This window comes from Pteropus medius, unplaced genomic scaffold, assembly GCF_902729225.1.
Source record: "Pteropus medius unplaced genomic scaffold, Ma_sr-lr_union100, whole genome shotgun sequence".
In the NCBI taxonomy this organism is placed as follows: domain Eukaryota; kingdom Metazoa; phylum Chordata; class Mammalia; order Chiroptera; family Pteropodidae; genus Pteropus; species Pteropus medius.
In genome coordinates, this window is record NW_024344241.1 from 7937399 (window position 1) to 7959480 (window position 22082).

At 36.6% G+C, this 22082-nt stretch overlaps 1 protein-coding gene across 4 annotated transcripts in view; it reads left to right on the forward strand.

The window, feature by feature from the left end:
* The window catches only part of GMDS (GDP-mannose 4,6-dehydratase), a 603038-nt gene that overhangs the window by 458945 nt on the left and 122011 nt on the right, over positions 1-22082 (forward strand). For all 4 annotated transcript variants that reach the window (XM_039869468.1, XM_039869467.1, XM_039869470.1 and 1 more), the window contains exon 8: positions 11939-12057. In XM_039869468.1, coding sequence (XP_039725402.1) covers positions 11939-12057 — 119 coding nt within the window. The remainder of the gene's footprint in view (positions 1-11938; positions 12058-22082) is intronic.

Genomic DNA, 22082 nt, shown 5'->3' on the forward strand with positions numbered 1-22082 from the left:
AAATAAACCATTGTATACTTGGGGGAAAAATTGGCAGAAAAGCAGAATATGTTAAAGACTCTTGCTTTTCAATGCTAGCGAGATTTCCCAACTGGAGCTTCTCTGTTTTATTTTGCCTCTGGCTAACATCTAAAGATCAGTAATAAAGCTCTATGCAAATACTTTCATGTATTAAAAGAACAATATTTTGACACTCTTTGACACAAGCAAAAAAATACAACACTAAATTAGTGTTCAGGATAACAATGAAGACATTGTTCATTCATATGAAATGAATGTGAAAAATGTTGTGTTATAGTAACAGAAAAGATTGCTCCTCAGTTCTCGACCTTTAGCACTTGCTAGATGACATTACTTATGGCGTTGTGTAGTAATAGACAATTGTTTATTGTTAACAATGGAGCTTGAGCAGTCACTGATACTTGTCAGACTACTGAAAATTTTAGTCATTAAAAAATAACAGGGTCTGGCAATTTCAGTTAAGCTTTTCTAAAAAATTTTAAAAGTATCTTTGGACATTTTAGAATTTTCAAATACTTGATACTCATAAGTTAAATGTTTTGAAAATGTTAATTCAATTTATCAAAGGCTTCTTTTTCTAGATTGCACCTAAAGTTATAAAGACTCAGAAAAACATCTCCCATTACCATCTATGTGTTTTTTAATTAGTTAAACTTTTAGGAGCTCTCTTGAATTTTTTTTTAACTCAGTGAAGATAAAGGAGCTCTTCTTAATTTTCAATAGAGTGGAGGGGTCCTTATTTAAGACAAAATTGTCCCTAAATTATTATTTTTATATATAGTGGAATTTCTTTCCTCCTGTCTCAGTAGACTCAAATATTACTGTTATAATAAATGTTTTCTTAAATATAACTGGCTTCCCTTTTAATCTCTTTCAATCAAGGACATTACAGAGTCAGCATCTAGGAAATAATTACGATAACAGAAATAGTACACTCATGAGTAAGACCAAATCAGTAAGAGCAAGTTGACCCCCCAGAAGAACAAAGCTTATTTACTGTGTATATTGGGGTATTTTTATATTTAGCAACCAAAAATTAAAGGCAGAATGATAAATCTAAATCTAGTCAAACATAGTTATAAGAGTAGTGAGTGGGAGAGTGACTTTTAAGTTGAAATCTTTATTTTCATGAATGGGTACATTGTAGGGAAATACATTTGAAATGAGTTTTAATGAATGAATTGAATGGAACTGTAATCGCCAGTTACAAAGATGGTACATATGTCCTATAGCTTGCAGTCTACAGAGGAGATGAAGAATGGGCAGTCATCAGTGCTCTTTGAGATTAAAAAACAGGCTAATAAGAATTCTCCGAAGCTCTCCTACTCCTCTGGTGTGCCTTAATTGTCTCTTCCTTTGTGCTACCTCCTTTCCTGCTAGCCTTTAAATCATTGGCCTATGTTATTTTGGTTGGTGGTCTTCACAAGGCAGTCTTCCTTGTGGAATCTGCAGTCTCAGGTAGTGCTTTATCCCCTTTGGAACTGCCTTCTCAGCTCTGAGTACAATTTGTTCCCCACACTCAGACTGTGCAGTCCTGGAAGTCTTGTTTGGTCTCCGACTGTCTTTATCTGAGCTTGTTGGCCCAAGTTGCAGAAACCAACTCAAAGAAATTTGAGTAAGAAGGGATTTATCATAAGGAGCGTAGGGATACTTTACAGGAAGTAGAAAGTGAAATCTGCTTTCCTGTGTGTCTGTGCATATCTTTCCTCACTCCCCCTCAAGCCTTGTAGTCTCTCTTTATCCGCTTCTCTATTCATATAGGTCTTCTCCTGCTCAGTTCTGCAGTGCTACTTCTACAGGCCTGCCCTTGGCTTCAGCAGGGCCAGGTGACCCTATGTGACAGCCATATAGTTCCAATGATCAGTACTGTCCTACTTATTCAGTCTCTGGGTCTCTTACTACCAGCCCTTTTGAGACTCTGGCCCAGAATATGTCAGATCTCCATGCGTACTAAGGGAGTCACACGGCAGGGAAGGTAGAGGGACAGGTCACCTGACTTAAATATAGCTGACTTGATTCACTCTTTCAGCAAGAGATGTGGGTAAGGATAGTCTTGCTTAAGAGGAAGGTTTTAGAAAGCTTCCATGCCTGTTGTCTTCTGGATACTACCTGGAGTTTGTCTTAGAAGTTCTTACTTATATCAAATATCAGACTTTTAAAATCCTTTTCCTATATAAATGTTGGAAATCCATAACCCAAGAAGGCACAGCATTTACCTTGTTTATTTCTACCTGGCATACTCTCAGACTCTAGCACAATGCCTTGCACCTAGCAGGCATTACCTAAATATCTATTGACTGGTCAGGTCCCCAAGTTAGCCCACGGAAGTCCATGCAGCTATTCATAGCAACCATTTATAACAGAGGTTCTATAGGAAAATGCATTCCTAGTCATATCCATTAGGAAAATGCACGTTAGTGTAAAGCAATAAAAAGAATGCTAAAAGGGAAATCAAGATTCTTGTCCCAGCTTTAGCACTAAGTGGGTGTATGACTTTAGATGAGTCATGTAATCTCTCAGGTTTCAGTTACTTTGTCTTTAAAAGGAATTGAATTGAATGAGAACATCTCTGAGGCTCCTTCCAGCTATGAAATTCTGTGGCTCTAACAGAACGAGGATTAAATTTACTCCACCCTTTCAGTTTTCCCTCCTCATGCTATATATGGGTACAAGAGTTTGGTTATGAAGATTAAGTAGATCCTCACGCACTGATAAACCTCTCAAGCTACATAATCATCATTGTCATCATCATCATGATAAATAATAGTCCTTGAGCACTTACTATGTGTCAGGCACTGTTCCAGGCACTTTACATGTATTAACTAATTTAATCCTAAAGACAACCCTATGTGGTAGGCACTATTATTGTTCTCATTTTTCTGAGGCACTGGAAGATTAAGGAACTTGCCAGTAAATCCTGCCGCTGGAGTTTAAACATAGGTGGTCTGATTCTGAGCCTGAACTCCAACCACAACACATAGTAGTTCTCACTGTGATCTCCAAACCAGCAGCATTAGCTTCACCCCAGAACTTGTTAGAAATGCATATTTTCAGGTCCCATCCCAAGCCTCCTGAATCAGAAACTCTGGGGCTATAGAAAGCCAGCAATCTGTTTTAACCTTCCAGATGATGCACACTAAAATTCAAGAATTCCTGTCTCCTCTCTTCAGCATTGCATTTCAGCATACCCATTAAGAGGTTCTCTAGGTATATACTCCCCAAGTATTACAACTGGGAGTTGGGGATGTGGTATCACTGCCCATTTATACATGAAGGAGGCAAGCATCCAAATGTCAGATGATCATAAATTAGGAGCTAGTTATACTATATTTCAAGCTCTCTCTCTCTTAGAGTTGGCATCACTGATGAAATCACTACAGAAAAAAATCAGGAGATGGAGACAATTACAAAGGAGGGAAGAGAGGGCGATTATTCCTTCAGCTGTGCTATAGAGATGAGGAAGCCTCCTCCATGAAGCCCCAGCACAGTCTTTTGACAGGCTGAGCAAACAGAATTAGGGCAGTGCTTCATGTAGTAGGTCCAGATACCCTTTCCTCACACAGGGCGACTCTAGCCTTGCACTGTCCACTAGACGCACGTGATTACTGAGCACTTGAAGAGTGCCCAGTCTGCATTGAGATGTGCTATAAACACCAAATATACACTGGATACCAAAGACAATACATGGAAAAATAATGAAAATAACTTGATAATATTTTATATTGAAATGATAATGTAATATATGTATTGAGTTAAATAAAACATTAAATTTAACTTTGCATTTTCTTTTACTCTTTTAATGTTGCTGATAGAAAATTAAAAATTATGTAGGTGGCTTGCATTACATTCCTATTGGGCAGCACTATTTTAGACTAAGCTTGTAAAGTCCTGTAGTCATCAGCCTTAATGCATACAATATGATGTGTATATGGTTTTTATTTATTGCTAATGATGATTATCAACACTGGAACTGAGAGATCTATGGCAAGGCGAAGACCTGTTATACCAGGGAGCCCAGAACCAGCCCAGAAGTTGGATTCCAAAGGTCACTGTCAGACTGAGAGCCAAAACCAGGTGGTCAGGACAGGACTGAGGGGTAAGGTCATAGAGAAGTCAAAACTGGCTCCCAAGAACATGTTTAGGCAGCATAGCCAGGAACCATGAGCAGGGAGATGGAAAATCAGGTAGTATGAGTGTAAAGTAACTTCCTGCTGCATACCCAGAGCTTTTATATTGTTTCTGATGAGCCAGGAACTAATTTTACAATAGCTTACCTGGGTATGCGAGTGGGAGCAGGTAATTGGAAACACCTGGTTGAGGTAGGTGGCTGGGCACGCTCCAGGAAACAACAACTTCTGGGAAGTATGTTGTGACAGTAATGATGTTAGGGCCAAATTGGAGCATTTGTTAAATTATAGTCACCTGAAAGTGAGTTTCCATATTCCGTGCATTAGTCTGTGAATTATTGTTGCCTTCATATGAACCTAACTATCTCTACACAGTTTTAAAGAGAAACAGATCCTTACATAGAAACCACAAGCTGAAGGAATTTTTATATTAAAGGCAAAAATATTGATTATTGTATTGAAACAATCAGCTGATATTATAATCGTCATAAGATAGTATATTTTTTCCAGAGATGGCTGCAATAATCCCCCCTATCCTGCACACTCTCTTGCAGTATGACTTTACTACTCTTCTCCTAAAGGGGGAGAGTCTGTTTCTCCTCTTTTGAATTCAGGCTGACCCTATAATCAGTAGTATACAGAGGAGGTGACACCAGGTCACTTTTTTTATGAGGCCTTGCAGATTCTGTTTTGGAAAGAATCTTGGGCTAGACAAATGAATGATGAGGGACCATGGGGCCTGAGCCACGTGGAGGTCTCAGGTGCATCCAGCGCCAAGGACCCAGACCTGTGGGGGAGGCCATCTTGGTACTACAGCCCCAGCCGAATTACCTTGGCCAGCATCACAGGGAGCGGAAATGAGCCATCTCCCCTGAGCCCTCCTGAATCCCTAACTCACATAATCCCGAGCAACAGAAAGGTTTAAGCCACTAAGTTTTAGGATGGCTTATTAAGCAGGATTGGACAAGTGAAACATCCTTTGTTTGTATGTGCATTTTCATTAAGTTTCCTTAATACATTATTTACATGGTCACATAACTTTGGGATACAAATAATTGCTTAAAATAATTCTTTATACACTCACTCAGAATGTATTATGCTGAGCATATATACATACAGGCTGTAGATTTTTCTCAAATTAATTTTGATTACTAAGAAGCCCACAAAATGATATTACATAGGAATGGAAAATATCTTTCTTGATAACCACTTTTATACTGCATAATAGCAGGAAGATATTGCTGAAGGAGAAACCAATTTTGCTGTCTGTGGCATGGCCTCCCAGCTGAGGGGTAATGCAGGTTGTGATCTAGGGTAATACAAATTGTGATCAAGGCAGAGGGGAAGTAATAATTACCAGATAGCACCATACTGGCCCTGTGATTTATGGGCTATTCTGTGAGTCACACTAACCAAATAAGTGCTGAAAAATGAGGGCAGCCATGTCCTGAAGCAGAGAAAGATTGAGCTTGGTGAGAGAGTTTTGAGAGAAGTCTGAATTGAAGCTGCAGGCTGCCCTCAGTGCACTTTCCTGTCCTCCCGCCCCTCCTCCCCAATATGATTCTTCAGGAAATATCCAGTCTCGTTCAAATAGTAACAGTAATTGGAAAGGTAATACTCCATGATCTATACCTGAGGTGGGAGTGGGAAAGAGGGCTGCAAGGAGAAGAAATGATGCATTCATACAACAGATGAATAGCACATATTATAAGGACTTTTATTCAAAGAAAAATATGTAGCTGAAGCTCAGTTAATTGTTCTCTATAGATTCAAAGAAATTACAGGTAATACGTTTTAGTTCAGTTTGCTAAAAGCAAAGGTGGGCAAATTACAGGCCATGGGCCAGTTGCCTATTTTGATAAATAATGTTTTATTGGGACACAGCCATGCCCACTTGTTTCTGTATTGTCTACGGCCATATTTGTGCTACAATAGCAGAGTTAAGTAGTTGTGTTAAACACCCCGTGACTTGCAAGCCTAAAATATTTACTATCTGGCCCTTTAAGAAAAAGTTTGCTGACCCCTGGCTTAAAGAAAATAAATGAAAGACTTAATCTGAAAGTAATCAGGAAAGACATGGAAGAGAAAAATTCATTTTAGAGATTGAAGCCACATTAGCAATGAATTTTAAAATAAATGTCACTAAAAACAATCAGATGAACAACGTGAAATCACATCAAATAATATGGAAAAGAACAAGCATAAAAATGATTACAAAGGCAATAACAGACATAGAAAATAGAAGAGATACAACATGTGCATAATTGGTGTTCCTGAAAAAGAAATGGAACAAGTAGAAGAGATAGAATATACTCAAAGATTAAGACATAAATATATAACTTGAATCTACATATCAAAAAAGTAGACAATATCCCAGAAAAACTGATTCAGAATTATTAACAAAAGCCTAAGAGCTTTTAGGTTTTATATTATTTCCAGAGGTGAGAAAAACTAATCCCGAACCTTTGAATCTGCAGATTGGTATACTTGGCTAGAATAAAAGGGTAAAGGGTAAGGCAGATTTTGACATAGACTCTTTCCTTCAGGGCATATGATATCAATGTGGATGATATCTTAACAGCAAAAATAAGAAGCAAGAGCTATATAGCTTTCTCAATTGCGTTTTATTCTTTTTGTTGTTTTTATTAATTTATTATCTAATGGTTTTTCCTGTTTAGTAACTTTGTATCTTTAAAATGTCTGAAGAATCCTTAATCAAAGGAATTCACAAACCACAGTATTTGTACTCAAGAAGAAAGTTAATAGCTAGAGAGGGCCTTAAGGCCAGTTTAGTTTTATGCTAGATGATTTTCTTGATATAGATTTATTTGTTAGTTATTTGGTGGCTGTTTCCCAACTACTCTCTCAGGCTTAACCTCAGACCTACCTACATGGGTCCTACAAACTGTAAGTCCTGGCCTACCACAGGACTACTTGAAGTCCTGGCCCAAATTGTAAATACCAAGCTGTCATCATGAAAACAGTTACCGAACAAAGCTTAAAAACAAAATGTATGTGAATGGATCTGCAATTGGCATCCTTTACTGGGAATTTTAGTTTCCATTTGTCCAAATTCCTATGATTTTTATTAGAATATTTTCATAGACTCTCTCCCCTGAAATCAATAAATATAAATATATACATATATTTAGTTCTGTTTTAAGATTATTTTTATGACAGTAGCACATAAAGCAAAAGCACAAGGCTGAAAAGGCAGCAGTCAAATAATGTAGTTAAACATAACCTTGATTAACAAATCTTGTTATTCATGGATGACAGCTCAGTTAATAAGTGTTTGTGGCTTGGATACTGAAGTGGCGGTTAATGCTGAAGTGGAAGCAACTGTAGAATCCAGATTTTTAAGACAAACATACATCACACCTCAAAAGGCATGCATGGAATCAGATGTAGTTAGTCGGCTGTGGTGATGTACTTTGGGTGTTCTCCTTCACTGGTCCAGCTGTGAACAGACTCCAGAGCTGCCAAATCAAGGAAAGAGGAATGACCCTTCACTGCCCACTTCCGCATTCATGATTTGAATGGCCAAAGAGTAGCTTGTGGAAAAGGAGTATTTTTATTTGAAACTTTTTAAAGTTTTATTTTGACTTCTCTAAATTAGATTTGTAGAACAGATAGTTTAATTATATAGTTACAAGAGAGCACATGTCCAAACTTAACTAATATTTATAACTATCTAACTTGGCCTTCAAATGTCAATGGTATGGAGTCAGACCTCTCCCTAAACTCTATGTGCATTTAAAGCAAAATGAATGTGAGACATGATTTAAAAACTGCACTGTTCATTTGACATGAAGGGACATTTTTATGTTGAAGAATCTGAAGCATTGGTACATTCCTTAACTGATTGCCTTTCCTCCCTGTGAGATGGATTAAAAAGCAGATTTTTTTCATTTCCACTAGTGATCAGGTCAGGGCTGAAAGTAAATAAGTATCCGAGGAAGTGGATAAGTCAGTCATATCCTTAAAAGGCACTGAAAGAATGTGGGAAGGCTCTGTCTTTTTCCTCCTTTATTCCTTGAGAGACAAAGAAAAAGAATCGACATCTAAAACACGTAACCTTAAAATCCTTTCTACAGTCAGAAGCCAAAGCTGGGTGGCAATTTGATCAGAGATTATGCCCCGGCGGTGTCATGGGTCATATGTTCAGCATGTGAACAGGAAGGTGAGAAGTGGTGAACTTTTGCCTCAGTTGTGCCATCCATCAGAGAATAAATAGACCAAATCAACGTGTGCAGCTGTATAAGGAGATGAGTGGCTGAGTACTTCTCACACAGGGGCCTTTGTGTCCTGGACATGATCTAGCATTATGATGGGATGCACTGGGCCTGGGCTTTGTGGCAAATTACTAACCCATTATCACACCAGAACACAAGATCATTTTTCTTCTAATCCAGAGTGTCACCTGTTCTTCATTTACCAGTCAATAACCATTAATTATGCTCAGTGGAAATTTAAACAAAGCCCTTTCTCTCTGTTAAAACCAGTAAACTATTCAGTAATAACAAATAAATCTGGAGTTGTATATCCTTTCCCTTCCCATTCCCAGACTGGAGTCTGGTACAATATGAACTTTAGAGGAAATGCCTAGAAATTGATAGGTCAAAGGCTGCAGATAGTCTTATGGAAAAGAAAAGAGCAGATTCTTGGCATTCGCTCCAGTGAAAGTGAGAGGCCTCTTCTGATCCCCAGATTCCTGCTGAAGAACAAAACAAGCATCAGGGAACTTGTGCCCAGCATTTAAAGTAATCTACCATTAACCAGTAATCATATTTTCTCCTTTCATTTTTAGCAAGACTTTGCTTTCTTTCACATGACTAAAAATGTGATTTTTTCAAAACCATTCTAGCACAACATAGTGTTTTAAAAGAAATAAAATAAGCTGAGCGGTCCTGAAAGACCCATTTGAAATGTCATTTTTAGAATGGAAATTTGAGTAAAACACATTAAGTATATACACTAATCCCTCAGAAAAATGTTCAAATAGAAATTCTAGCCAGAAGCATAATTTAATTTTTCCTAAAAACTTTGGAAGTATTTTGAAGAAAGCCAAAACAAGTTTGTGTGTCTGTGTGTGCGCGTGTATACGTTTTTGTGCTCGAGTGAGGTGGGCAGGTCAGCTTAGTCGGGGAAGGGTGGCCAAAGGGCAGGCTCAGTCTCACTGAACCCAACCATGCTGTGTGCCATTGATCACAGGGAAACCCAGGGAGATAACAGGAATTTGTTTCAAGGACCAGGCTTGGGGCTCTTTTACGCGATTGAGAAGGAGAGGTCAGAGTTCCCACACAGATGAGGAAGAGGGCATTCTAGGCCATGGCCCTGCATGTGCAAGACACAGACAGGAAGAGCAGGTCCTTTACTGGGCCTCTGCTAGAACCAGTATGCCTTGGTGCCCATTACAAAGAAGCCCTCTCTGAGGAGCTTAACAACAAAGGGTGCCGGGCACAGGGCTTGGCCAGCAGAGCTGGGCTGCATTTCAGAGCACAATCGTGTTCTCAGCCTGGAGCGGGTAATAGCGTGCAGCGGCCCTGAGTTCAGGAAGCTACAAACTTTTGTAGACTGTGCTGCATAGGCTTTCCTGATAAAGAGAACATCTAGTATATTGTGCCTTTTTAAAACTGAGCTTTATTATTAATATTAATAAAATGATTATAAAATTTAAAAAGTATTGTGATTAAATTCATCAAATCTCTTATTGCAAAATGAAACTGCAGATATTAATGTGAACAAAACTCTCCTAGCCAAGACAATTTCATCAGTTATTTTTTCAGTAGATCACTGACCCGACTCTTGCCATTGTCCCACCCACTGTGCCACATCTCTGAGGCATGTAAAATTGTCCAAAGTCTCATCTTCCATAGAACAAAAATATGATTTAAAACAATCTTATGGTGGACCAAAAATACAAAATACTCACAAGAAGTAACTTCAAGTTAAAGAGAAACATTTACTTTTTTTTTTTAATTTTTAGAAGGCTGCCACAAATTCAAATGAATAAAAAGGAATTAAACTTTTTTGGTTTCATTTTCTAAGAGAAAAGCTGCCCCGTTGATTTTAGCAACCGGCTTTTCAGCTTATCCAGTAGCAGCTAGGGAGACACCAACCAAAAGTTTTCTTTAAATGTTAGAACAAGAGTTCAAGTCATATAATATCAGGGACTGTGTTATAATGAAGTACCTATTATTTTTACCTATTATATTTTGAAAAGTGGGTGGGAGTGATTAAGAAAATTTTTTTTTTTTTTTTGGCTTGGACTTTTCTTAAAGAGACATGCTGTTGTCAGATACCAACTACACTTAATTTTTTTAATCTGCATTTTCGATCTGTATAAACAGAACCTTTAAAATTAATGTGCAACTCCAAACTATAGAAACTATAGGCCTGTATACTGTTGGTAAAAACTGATAAAACTCTGTAGAGCCAGGCTGTGACGGTTGCTACAGTGTGTGTCTTAGACATGCAGCTGCATTGTTGCTCAAGTGAACTTCTCATTCCTATTGAAAAAGTCACCTGTATTGAACACCTGACCTTAAAATGCTGCCTGATGAAATCCTTCAGCGATTCGCAACCTTTTTGGTGCCAGGGACCTGTGCTCCTATGAGAAACTAACATCTGATGATCTGAGGTGTAGCTGAGGCTGTGGTGGTAGCGTTGGGGAGAGGCTGCAAATACAGATGAAGCTTCGCTAGGTCACCTGCCGCTGACCTGCTGTGCAGCCCGGTTTCTAAAAGGCCACTGACCGGGTACCACGGGCCGGGGGTTGGGAACCCTTGCCTTAACTGATGCAGACATTCTCATTGCCCCTCAGAAATATTTTTAAAAGTAATAGTACTATTCATTACATGATTGTTTTTCCATTAATGATTCTTGAATATATTCTTTTTGATGTCACCACAATGGTAAAATTTTCAACTTTGTTGTTAAGAAATTTGGTTCTATTTGGGGGGACAAACATCTGTCTTTAAATGACTTTTCCTTACCTCCCATCCATGATATGAAGATATATTAGACAATACTTTCCAAACTCTTCTTAAATGTGTTATAGAAACATTATTTGCCACAGATTCTCTTCAACATCTTATTCCTCTAAATTGTAGTTCAAGGACCCGCTGCATGAGTCATCTGGGATGTTAAGGATAAAGATGCCCAAAGCATGTTCTCTGCTGAGTCCAAACTTCTGTGACTGTGGCCCAGGCATCTACACTGAACTGTTCTCCACATGATTCCAATGTACATTAAAGTTTGAGAGCCACTACTGTAGCCATTAGAATATTGTATTAAATTCCTGGTTATTTTCTAGCTCTACATGTTAAAGTATTTAAACATGGAGACTATCAGACCAAGGTAGTACTTAATGTCTTGCCTGTGTAAGTAAACCAAAACCTAAACCAGAGTCAATTCACTCAAATCCAAGAAAATGAAACTTAAGAACAGACAATCACAAGCAGCTAATTTGACTTTCGCAAATAAGACAACTGTATAAGCTACAGACAATCAAATAATTGCTTCGCTTTGCTTTGCTTCAGTGTCTACTCTTAAAAACCTTGTCCCTGGCTCTTGTTGGTGGAGCACTCCTAACTACCTTGGGTTTAGCACTGCCCTATTTGAGTAGAGGTATGATCAAATAAACACTTACAATTTTTAATATGCCTCAGTTTACCTTTTAACAGTATCCATGCCCAATTATTTGAGTTTGATAACATTAATTTTCCATGCGGCCACTGGGTGCAACTTTAATTTGGATTTGCCTCTCTCTCTCTCTCTCTCTCTAGGCTATGTGGCTGATGTTGCAGAATGATGAGCCAGAGGATTTTGTCATAGCTACTGGAGAAGTCCATAGTGTCCGGGAATTTGTAGAGAAATCATTTTTGCACGTTGGGAAAACCATTATGTAAGTATAACTGAGTGTTAATATCTGCATTCATCAAACATTTTCTGGCAGGTTTGTATATGTTCTTGTTATTCTGCCTCGGTTTTGTCTTTTTTCCCTTATTACTCTCTTATAAAGCATTACATGAAGTTTCAATATGGAGGGTCTTTGTTCTTCATTGCATCCAACCACAGTTATAGTCTATGTGAAATGTTTGTTGCCATCTAAGCAGTCTTTTTTAAATTTCTTTTGTCTTTATTTATTTAGTATTCTTTCTTTTTAAAATGTTTTAAATTAATTTAATTTTAAATTTTTTATTACAGTGTATATATGGTTGACTATGATGTTACTATGGCCAATATCATATTGATCTGGTAAGATCATGTTGCTCTTACCAGATCAATATGATAGCATTACACAATCTTTTTTAACACTTTAACTTGATATATTAAAATTTTTAAACAGTAAAAACTTACAGAAAAGTTTCAAATACATTATAAACAACCTTTTTTCTCTGAATCATTGCAAGTACATTGCCTGCCCCATTACCCAGGACTTTTGTGTGTCTTTCCTATAAACAATGACATTCTCTCACATAAACACAATACAAACATCAAAATCAAGAAATCGATCATGATAAATTGCTACTGTCTAATCATCAGATCTGATTTAAGTTTTGCTTGTTGGGCGAATGCTATATTTTATATCAAAATGATCCAGTTTATAATCGTGCACTACATTTACTACATTATACATTTGAAGTCAGATTTTTATTGGAATATTTGAAAGTTTCGTGGGAAATTTTTCATTATAGATGGAAGATTGGAAGAGTCTTCCTTTTTTGCCAATTTTTTTTTTTTTTACTTTGGTAAAATATATATATAACAAATTTTACCATTTTCATCATTTTTTTCATTTTATTTTAAAATAATTTATTTTGTAATTACATTTAACATTCAATATTATATTACTTGCGGGTTTGCAACATAGTTATTATACATTATATAACTTAGAAAGTGATCCCCCCGATAAATTTTGTACCCACCTAAAGCCATGTATACTTATTACAATATTATTGACTTTACATCCCTGTTCTAATTTTACATCCGTGTGACTATTTTGTAACTGCCAATTTGTACTTCTTAATTCCTTTACCTTTTTCACCCAGCCCACCATGCCCCCTTCATCTGGCAACTATCAATTTATTCTCTGTATCTATGAGTTTGTTTTTATTTTTAGATTCCACATATAAACAAAATAATTTGGTATTTGTCTTTCTCTGTCTGACTTATTTCACTTAGCATAATGCCCTCTAGATCTATTCGTGTTGTCACAAATGGTAATATTTGATTCTCTTTTATGGCCAAGTAATAGTTCATTGTAGATATATACCATTCTTCTTTGTCTATTCATCTTTCATCTTTTTTTAATAACTTTTTTTATTTTTCAATTGAAGTTGACATTTAATATTAGTTTATATTAGTTTCAATTGTACAGCATAGTGGTTAGGCATTTATATAACATTAAATGGCCCCCTGATAAGCCTAGTACCCACCTGACACCATATATAGTGGTTACAATATTATTGTCTATGTTCCCTATACTTTACTTTATATCCCCGTGACGACTTTGCAACTGCCAATTTGAACTTGTTAATCATTTCACCTTTTTTACCCAGCCCCTTTATCTCCCTCCCATGTGGCAGCCATCAGTTTGATCTCTGTATCTATGAGTTTGTTTCTGTCTGGTTTGTCTATTTTGTTTTTTTAGATTCCATGTGTAAGTGAAAGTAGATGGTATTTGTCTTTCTCTGTCTTACTTCACTTAGCATAATACTCTCGAGGTTTATCCATATTATCGCAAATGGTAAGATTTCATTGTTTTTTTAATATTTCCTTGCATATATGTACCAATTCTTCTTTATCCGGTCATCCATCAATGGACACTTAGGTTACTTCCATATCTTGGCCATTCTAAAAAATGCTGCAGTGAACATAGTGGTGCATATATCTTTTGAATTAGTGTTTTAGATGTCTTCGGATAAATACCCAGAAGTGGAATTGCTGGGTCTTATGGTGGTTCTATTTTTAATTTTTTGAGGAACCTCCATGTTGTACCAATTTGCAATCTCTTCAACAGTGCACAAGGGTTCCCATTTCTCCACATCGTTGCCAACACTTGTTGTTAGCTGATTTATTGATGATAGCCATTCTGATTTTAAGGAATATACTTTTAGCTTCTCATTGTTAAGTATGATATTAGCTGTGGCTTTGTCATATATGGCCTTTATGACGTTGAGGTATGTTCTCTATATTCTTACTTTGCTGAGAGTTTTTATCATAAATGAAAGGTTTGAAAAGGATAGTTAATTTTTCTTTGAATGTTTGATAAAAGTCACCTGTGAAGCCATCTGGTCCAGCACTTTAGTATGTTGGGAGTTTCGATTACTGATTTGATTTTATTAGTAGTTATTGGTCTGTTCAGATTTTCTTTTCCTTCTAGATCAGAGTCCCCAACCTTTTGGCCCCAGGGTTCATGGAAGGCAGTTTTCCCACGGACCAAAGGTGGGGGATGGGGTGGTGTCAGGATGCTTCAAGCACATTATATTCATTGTGCACTTTATTTCTATTATTATTATATTGTAATATGGAATAAAATAATTATACAACTCACCATAATGCAGAATCAGTGGGAGCCCCAAGCTTGTTTTCCTGCAACTAGATGGTCCCATCTGGGGGTGATGGGAGACGGTGACACCTGAAGTATATTACTTATGTACATTCTACTCCATAATCTCATTTTGGTTGCTGTCACTGCAGAAAACCCTGCTTCACAAAGACAGGGTGTTGGAAACGGAAGCAGGCTTTTCAGTGCTTTTGTGGCAATCTCAGGATAGTCCATCTTGACTTTAATTCAGAATGTATGGAGATTTGAAGTTGTCTCAAACATACTTTTAAGGCCACCTTCATTTGTGATCTCCAGCAGTTGATCCTCTTCTAGCATGGACAAAGTTAATTAACTCGGCTTATTCACAATTTGGTTGTGGATCCATTCCTTTCCAGTTCAGGGATCTTTTGTGGTTGGGAAGTAAAGCTCAAACTCTTTTGAAAGCTGAGATACGTGATCATGCACCAGCTGGGAGAGAGAAGGCCCTGGCTCAGTCTCTTTAAAAATCTTTGCTAATGTTTGAAATGTGTCAAAAATAGTAATGTTCACTTGTCTCCTCCACAATTCTAGTTTGGCTTTGAATGCAGCACTTTATCTGCTGACTTGAACATAGTTGTCATTCTCCCCTGAAGTGACAGATTGAGTTGGTTAAGCAGGTTGAATATGTAGCACAGGTAAGCAAGTTTTGAGACCCATTCTGTGTCACCGAAATGTGCTGCCAGTCGTTATTTGTTTTTCTAAAAGAAATCTCTAGAGCGGCCCTCAAAACTCAAAAACTCTGGCCAATGATCTACCTTTAGAAAGCTGTCTCACTTCCGTGAATAAGAGAAGATGTATGTGCTCTGCATCCAACTCCTCACAGGGCTGCACAAACAGACATCAGTTAAGGGAATGTACTTTAATGTGGTTGAAAATTTAATTATATCCTGCAAAATGTTGTTAAGTTTAGGTGACATTTTTTGGCTAGCCAGCATTTTCTTACGGATGACACAGTGCATAGACTGACATTCAGAAGCAACTTCTTTGACCTGAGTAGTGAAACCAGAAAGCCATCCAGTCATGGCAGCCGCTCCATCTGTGCATATACCTACACAAAATGACCAATTCAGTTTTCCTGATATGTAATTATTCGAAGACTTGAATAATTCTGCAGCTGTGGTTTTGGTTGGCAATAAAAGTGCACATAACTTATCTTCATACACATCCTCCTGAAAAATAGATTGCACAAAAACAAGCATTGTTGCCTTGTTGTCAACATCGGTAGACTCGTCAACCTGGATTGCATGCCACAGTGACTCATTAATCCTCTCTAACAATTGTGCCTCAATATCCTCTGTTATTTCATCAATTCATCTAGTTACGGTGCTGGCCGAAAGAAGAACACATGCCACCTACTAAACTGCAGCCTCTCCTAAATAGTAAAGGGCTTCTTAGCTTTTAGCAATGTGGTTAGCCACTAAGAATGATGCTCTCAGTGCAGACACATTTGATGAAATGGTGGCCTTCAATAGTTGCTTCTGTTCTTCATGTTTGTTTGTTTTTTTCTTTTAAAAAACTCCTAAGGCTTGTCTTTTAATGCAAGATACCTGGTCTCCATGAGGCGAAGCAGTTTCGAAGGTTTCATGACTTCCTTGGATAGCCAGTTGCCACATATTATACAAAGTGGGCTTGGAGAATGTGAATCCATAATGAACCTGTAATTTAAGTAGGACCTTTGTTTTCTTTTCAGTGCAGCTTTCTTTTTGTTGGTAGTCTTAGAGTCTTCTGCTCTCTCATCATGGGGTCTTTCCCCCTTTTCAAAGAAGCTCTCCAGCGATGTTTGTTTTTTACTCATTTTGGCTAGGGTTAGCTTGTGGGCTTACCAAAACAGTGATTGAGACAAATACTCAGTGTGGGAATGAGACGTGATGGAAGTGGTAAATAAAATAATGGGCAGGCCACACATAGACTGAAATAAGTGTCAGATTCTGACTTAACACCTGCCACCAGATGCAGCTTAATTGTCACTTGCCACTCACTGATAGGGTTTTGATATGGGTCTGCAAGCAATTGATTAATTTGTGGTCTCTCTGCCATCAAACCTCTCTGCTAAACCAGTGCTAGCATCACCACCTCAGCTCCACCTCAGATCATCAGACATTAGATTCTCATAAGGAGAGCATAACCTAGATCCCTCACATACTCATTTCACAATAGGGTTTGCACTAATAGGATTCTGCATAGACAATGCAGGACTATGATCCCTAGTAGAAAAGAAACAAATGAGGTGAGCATTGCAATCAACTTATTCTTCTTCCTGGGGTTGCAGTCTTGACCATGGAAAATGGAGTAAGAGCTTCAAGCAGAAAACAACTGTGTTCCTAAGTTGAGGAGGAAAAGACCAGAATTCAAAGAGTCTGAGGCATCTGAATGTTGTGGGACAGAGTACTAGAAAGTTGGGATCTACAAAGAAAAAGGCTTTGAGGACTCCACTGAATCCTTATTGAATAATAAGATGTAGATGTGTAAGAAGAAATTGCATAAGCTCAAAGAATTACCTGGGAGCTGGAAACTCAGTGTTTCTTAAAGCTTACTCACATCTGGGACATGTTTGAATTTCAAACCAGCCATAATGGAGAGACCTTGTTCATCTCTCAGAGAATGCAATACAGATTCCAGAATTCAATATTGGAGGAAATCCCTAGAGTAAAGACTACTCTAGATTCAAGCTTTCAAAGTTTAAATACAAACTTCAAAAGAATCGAACTGGACACAAATAACAGTCTCCAGCATAACAAAGCCCAATGTTCTTAAAAAGAAGACAGTAAAATCTAGACTTAATAACATAAAATTCAGAATGTTCAGCATTCAATCAAATTAGTAGAAGTCTCAAGAAGCAAGAAAATGTCATCTATTACAAAGAGAAAACTCGATCAATAAAAACAGACTGGGGAATAATAAAGGTGATAGTATGAGCACACAGGATGTTAAAAGAGCTATTATATTTATGTTCAAGTATTTTAAGAAAAACATGGGTATAGTGAAAGAGGGAAGTATATACTTTAAAAGACCTAGAGATGAAATATTATGTCTGAAATGAAAATTTCACTGTTAGCATTGAGAGCAGATTAGATAATGCAGAAGAAAAGACTAGCGAACAAACTTATAGGCATAATAATAGAAATGATACAAGATGAAGCACACAAAGAAAAAGACTAGAAAAAAATAAGAGTCTCCATGACCCATGTGTCAATATTAAATAAATAACATTTGTGTAATTAGACTTCCAGGGAGAGAAATGGGGGAAGGCACAGAAAAAAAAAAAAGAATAAAAGAATGGCCAAAATTTATCCACATTTGATGAAAACAATAAAATCACAGATCCCCAAGAGACTTAATAAATCCCAAGCATGATAAACAACAAAAATCCCACCAGGGTACATAATCAAATTACTAAAAATAAATGCTAAAGAGAAAATCTTAAAAGCACCCAGAGGAGAAAGAGAATTATTTACAGAGAAACAATTACAAGAATCTTTGTTATCAAAAACTATGCAAGGTAGAAGACAAAGGAGCAACATCTTTAAACTGCTGAAAACATCTTTAAATTGCTAAAAACAAAAAACCCACACCCTAGAATTCTATATCTAGGGAAGCTGTTTCAAAAATGGAGATGAACTAAAGACTTTTTTCAGACGGACAAAGGCTGAGATGGTTCATTGTCAGCCTTTGTTAGACAGAAGGAAAATGATAATAGTTTAAAGCTTTATATGGAGGAATGAAGAGCAAGAGAAATAGTAAATATGTAGGAAAATATTAGTCTTTTTCCCTCATTTAAAAAAATTAAAGGCGATTGTTGAAATAAATATAATAATGCTATATTTGAAGTTTTTAATACATATGAAAATAAATTATATGACAACAGAAGCATAAAATATGGTGACAGAATAAGAGCATTTCACCATTATATTGTTTATAAGATTCTATACTAGGTATGAATTTGTGTAAAATTATTTGAAGATAGACTGCAATAAGTTAAAGTACATACTTTAAACTCTAGAGAAACTACTAAAAGCAAAACAAAAAAAATAGCAATAAGCCAATAGTGGTGTTAAAATGAAATCCTAAAAAGTACTCAATCTAAATGAAAACAGGAAAAGAGGGAATGGAAAAAATAAAAGATGGTACAAATGGAAAAGAAATTGTAACTATTTATAATTACATTCATTATAAATGCTCTACATACTCCAAAAGGGAGATATGATTAGTCTTGATTTTTAAAAAAATGCAATATGCTATCTATAAGAGACACACTTTAAATATAAACACACAGATAGGTTAAAAGTAAAAGATGAAGAAAGCAAACATGCAAACACTAATCAGAAGAAAGCTGGAGTGACTATATGAGACAAATTAGACTTCATATGATTAGAAGGAATAAAAAAATATTTCATAATTTTCAAGGGATCAGTTCATCATGAAGAAATAACAATTTTAAATATGTATACACCCAGTTATAGTTATTTCAAAATACTGATAGAACCAGTTTAAAATAGACAAGTAAACTTTATATTTGGATACTATAACTATTCTTTCTTTGTGACTTACAGACAAGTAGAAAGAAAATCTTTGAGGATATGTAAGTCCTGAACGACTTCATAATCCTACTTGACCTAATTAGTATTTATAGAACACGCCAAAAACAGAATGCACCTTCAAGTACACATGAAACATTCACCAAGATAGACCATATTCTGTGCCATGAAAGAAGTCTGTATAAATTTTGAGGAATTAAAATTACAAGAATATTTTTTTTCTGAATATAATTAAATTTAATTAGGAATCAATAATGGGAAAATATTAGAAGTCCCTAAATATTCGGAAACCAGACAACACACTTCTAAATAACTTACAGGTCAAAGAAGAAATTACAAGGTAAATTGAAATATATTTTGAACTAAATGAAAATAAAAACAGCATACCAGAATTTGTGGAATACAGCTAAAGCAATGCTTTAAAAGAAATTTGTGGTTTTGAATACTGATATTAAAAAAAGAAGAAAGATACCAAACCAGTTATCCAAGCTTTCATCTTAAGAAGATAGAAAAAAGAGAACAAATTAAACCCAAAGCAAACAGAAAAAAGTAAATAATAAAGACAAAAATAGACACTGATGAAATAGGAAACAGAAAAACAGTAGAGAAAATCAGTACAACCAAAACTTGTATAAACCTGTATCCAGACTGATTAGGAAAAAAAGAGAGGACACAAATGGTATCTATTAGAATTAAAAGGAGGAACATTATAGATCCTCCAGACATTAACAGAAATAATAAGGACATATTACAAACAACTTTTCACCAATGACTTTGTTAAATTAGAGGGGATAGACAAATTGCATGAAAGACAAATTGCCAAAACTGACTCAAAAAAAAAAAAAATAGAAATCTTAACAGTTCTATAGCTGTTAAATTGTATTTCAAACATTTAAGGAAGAAAATAATATCCTTCTTGTAAACTCTTAGAAGAGAGAATACATCCTAATTTTATGAGGCCAGCATTACCCTGGTACTAAAAACAAAGAAAATAAATGCATACACTAGTATTCCACATGAACATAGAAACAAAAAATCACTAAGAAAACATTATCAAATTAAATCTATCAATATATAAATAGTTGATACCCGTGACTAAGTAGGATTTATCCTAGGAATGTAAGATTGGTTTAATATTTAAAAATCAATGTAATTCACCATATTAAGAAAAAAAGAAAGTCTGATTTTATTACTCCTTTTCAACATTGTCCTGAAACTCTCAGTCAAATATAAAAAAGAAAAGTAAATGAATGGAAAAAGTATGTTTGTCTTTATTCACAGATAGCATGATGGATTACATGGAAAACCTAAGTAATCTACCAAAAAAGTTACTAAAACTAGCAAATTGATTTAGCAGTGTCACAAGATACAAGGTTTTACATAAAAATTGATTTTATTTCTATGTATTGCCAATGATCAATTGGAAATTGAGTTTTCTTAAAAAAGCATAATACCACTTACAATAGAATCAGAAAAACATGAAATACTTAGAGATGAATTTAATAAAATATATGAAAGATTTGTACACTAAAATCTAAAAGATATTGATGAAAGAAATCAAACAAAGCCTTAAATAAATGGAGAAATATACCATGTTCTTGGATTGAAAGACTGAATGTTGTTAAAATGTTGATTCTCTTCAAATTAATCTATTGATAGAGTCAGTGCAATCCCAATCAAAATCATAGGGTTTTGAGGGAAGAAATTGACAGGTTGATTCTAAAATGGAACTAGAATCATTCTGAGATCAAAGCTGGAGAACATTTACCCCCTGATTTTTAAGACTTCTTTTCAACAAATGGTGCTGGAATAATGAACAATCATATGGAGAAATAACAGTGAGACTCAGCCCATAAATCATACCACACACAAAAATTAATGGAAATGAGTCATAGATCTACATGTAAGAGATAAAACTAAAAAACTGTTAGATGAAAACAAAGTAGAAAAGCTTTGTAACCATGAGGTAGGCAAAGATTTCTTAGGTGGTCACTGTTATTTCTCCATATGATTGGAGGGATATCTCAACTGTAGAGGTCCCTACTGAAGAGCAAGGGATCTCAGCCCCAATCTGGGCTCCCCAGCTCAGAACACTAGTGCCAGAAAGAGGAGTTCCCCCAACATCTGGCTATGAAAGGCAGTACAAACTCCAGCCAGGTAAAAAAGAGGGATGCTGTAGACCAAGACATCCTTTTAAAGGGCCCATGCACAGGCTCACAGATACTCGTCCTAAGCCCCAGAGAAGTGACAGTGCTCAAAAAGTGCCAGGAATATAAAGGGAGGAACAGAATTGTCTGGCTTCAGGGCAAGGGTTGGTGGGGCCACTCTCTTTGGAACTAAAGTGCTGCAAGTGACATTGTTCCTTTATTGAGCTCTTGCCTCACCCCAGGTGCAGGCGCAGCATCAGGCAAGTGCCAAGTCTGAGTCTTCATTAACCAGGCTAAAACCACTCTCACCCCACCCTGATGATTCTCTGAGATTCCTTCCCACCCAGTTCACCTACCCAGCCTGAACCTCTTTTAGTGGCTCTTCCTCACAAGCTGCCCGCCTAGGACCATGCTGCAGACTTTTTTAAAATCTCAAAGGTCCATAAACCCCCCAAAAGCAGTGACTGGCCTCAGCGTGCCCTGTACTTCTTGCTAAGCAGCCCCAACCGCAGCATGAGTAACAGCCAGCTGCTGTTTACAGCATAACCTCTCCCAAACACCTCCAAGCGCAGCACAGGCAGCTACCAATCGCAAATCACTTAGTTTCTATCAGGTGGCCCTAGGCCAGGCAAAGGCAGCAGCTGACCTTGGCCTACAT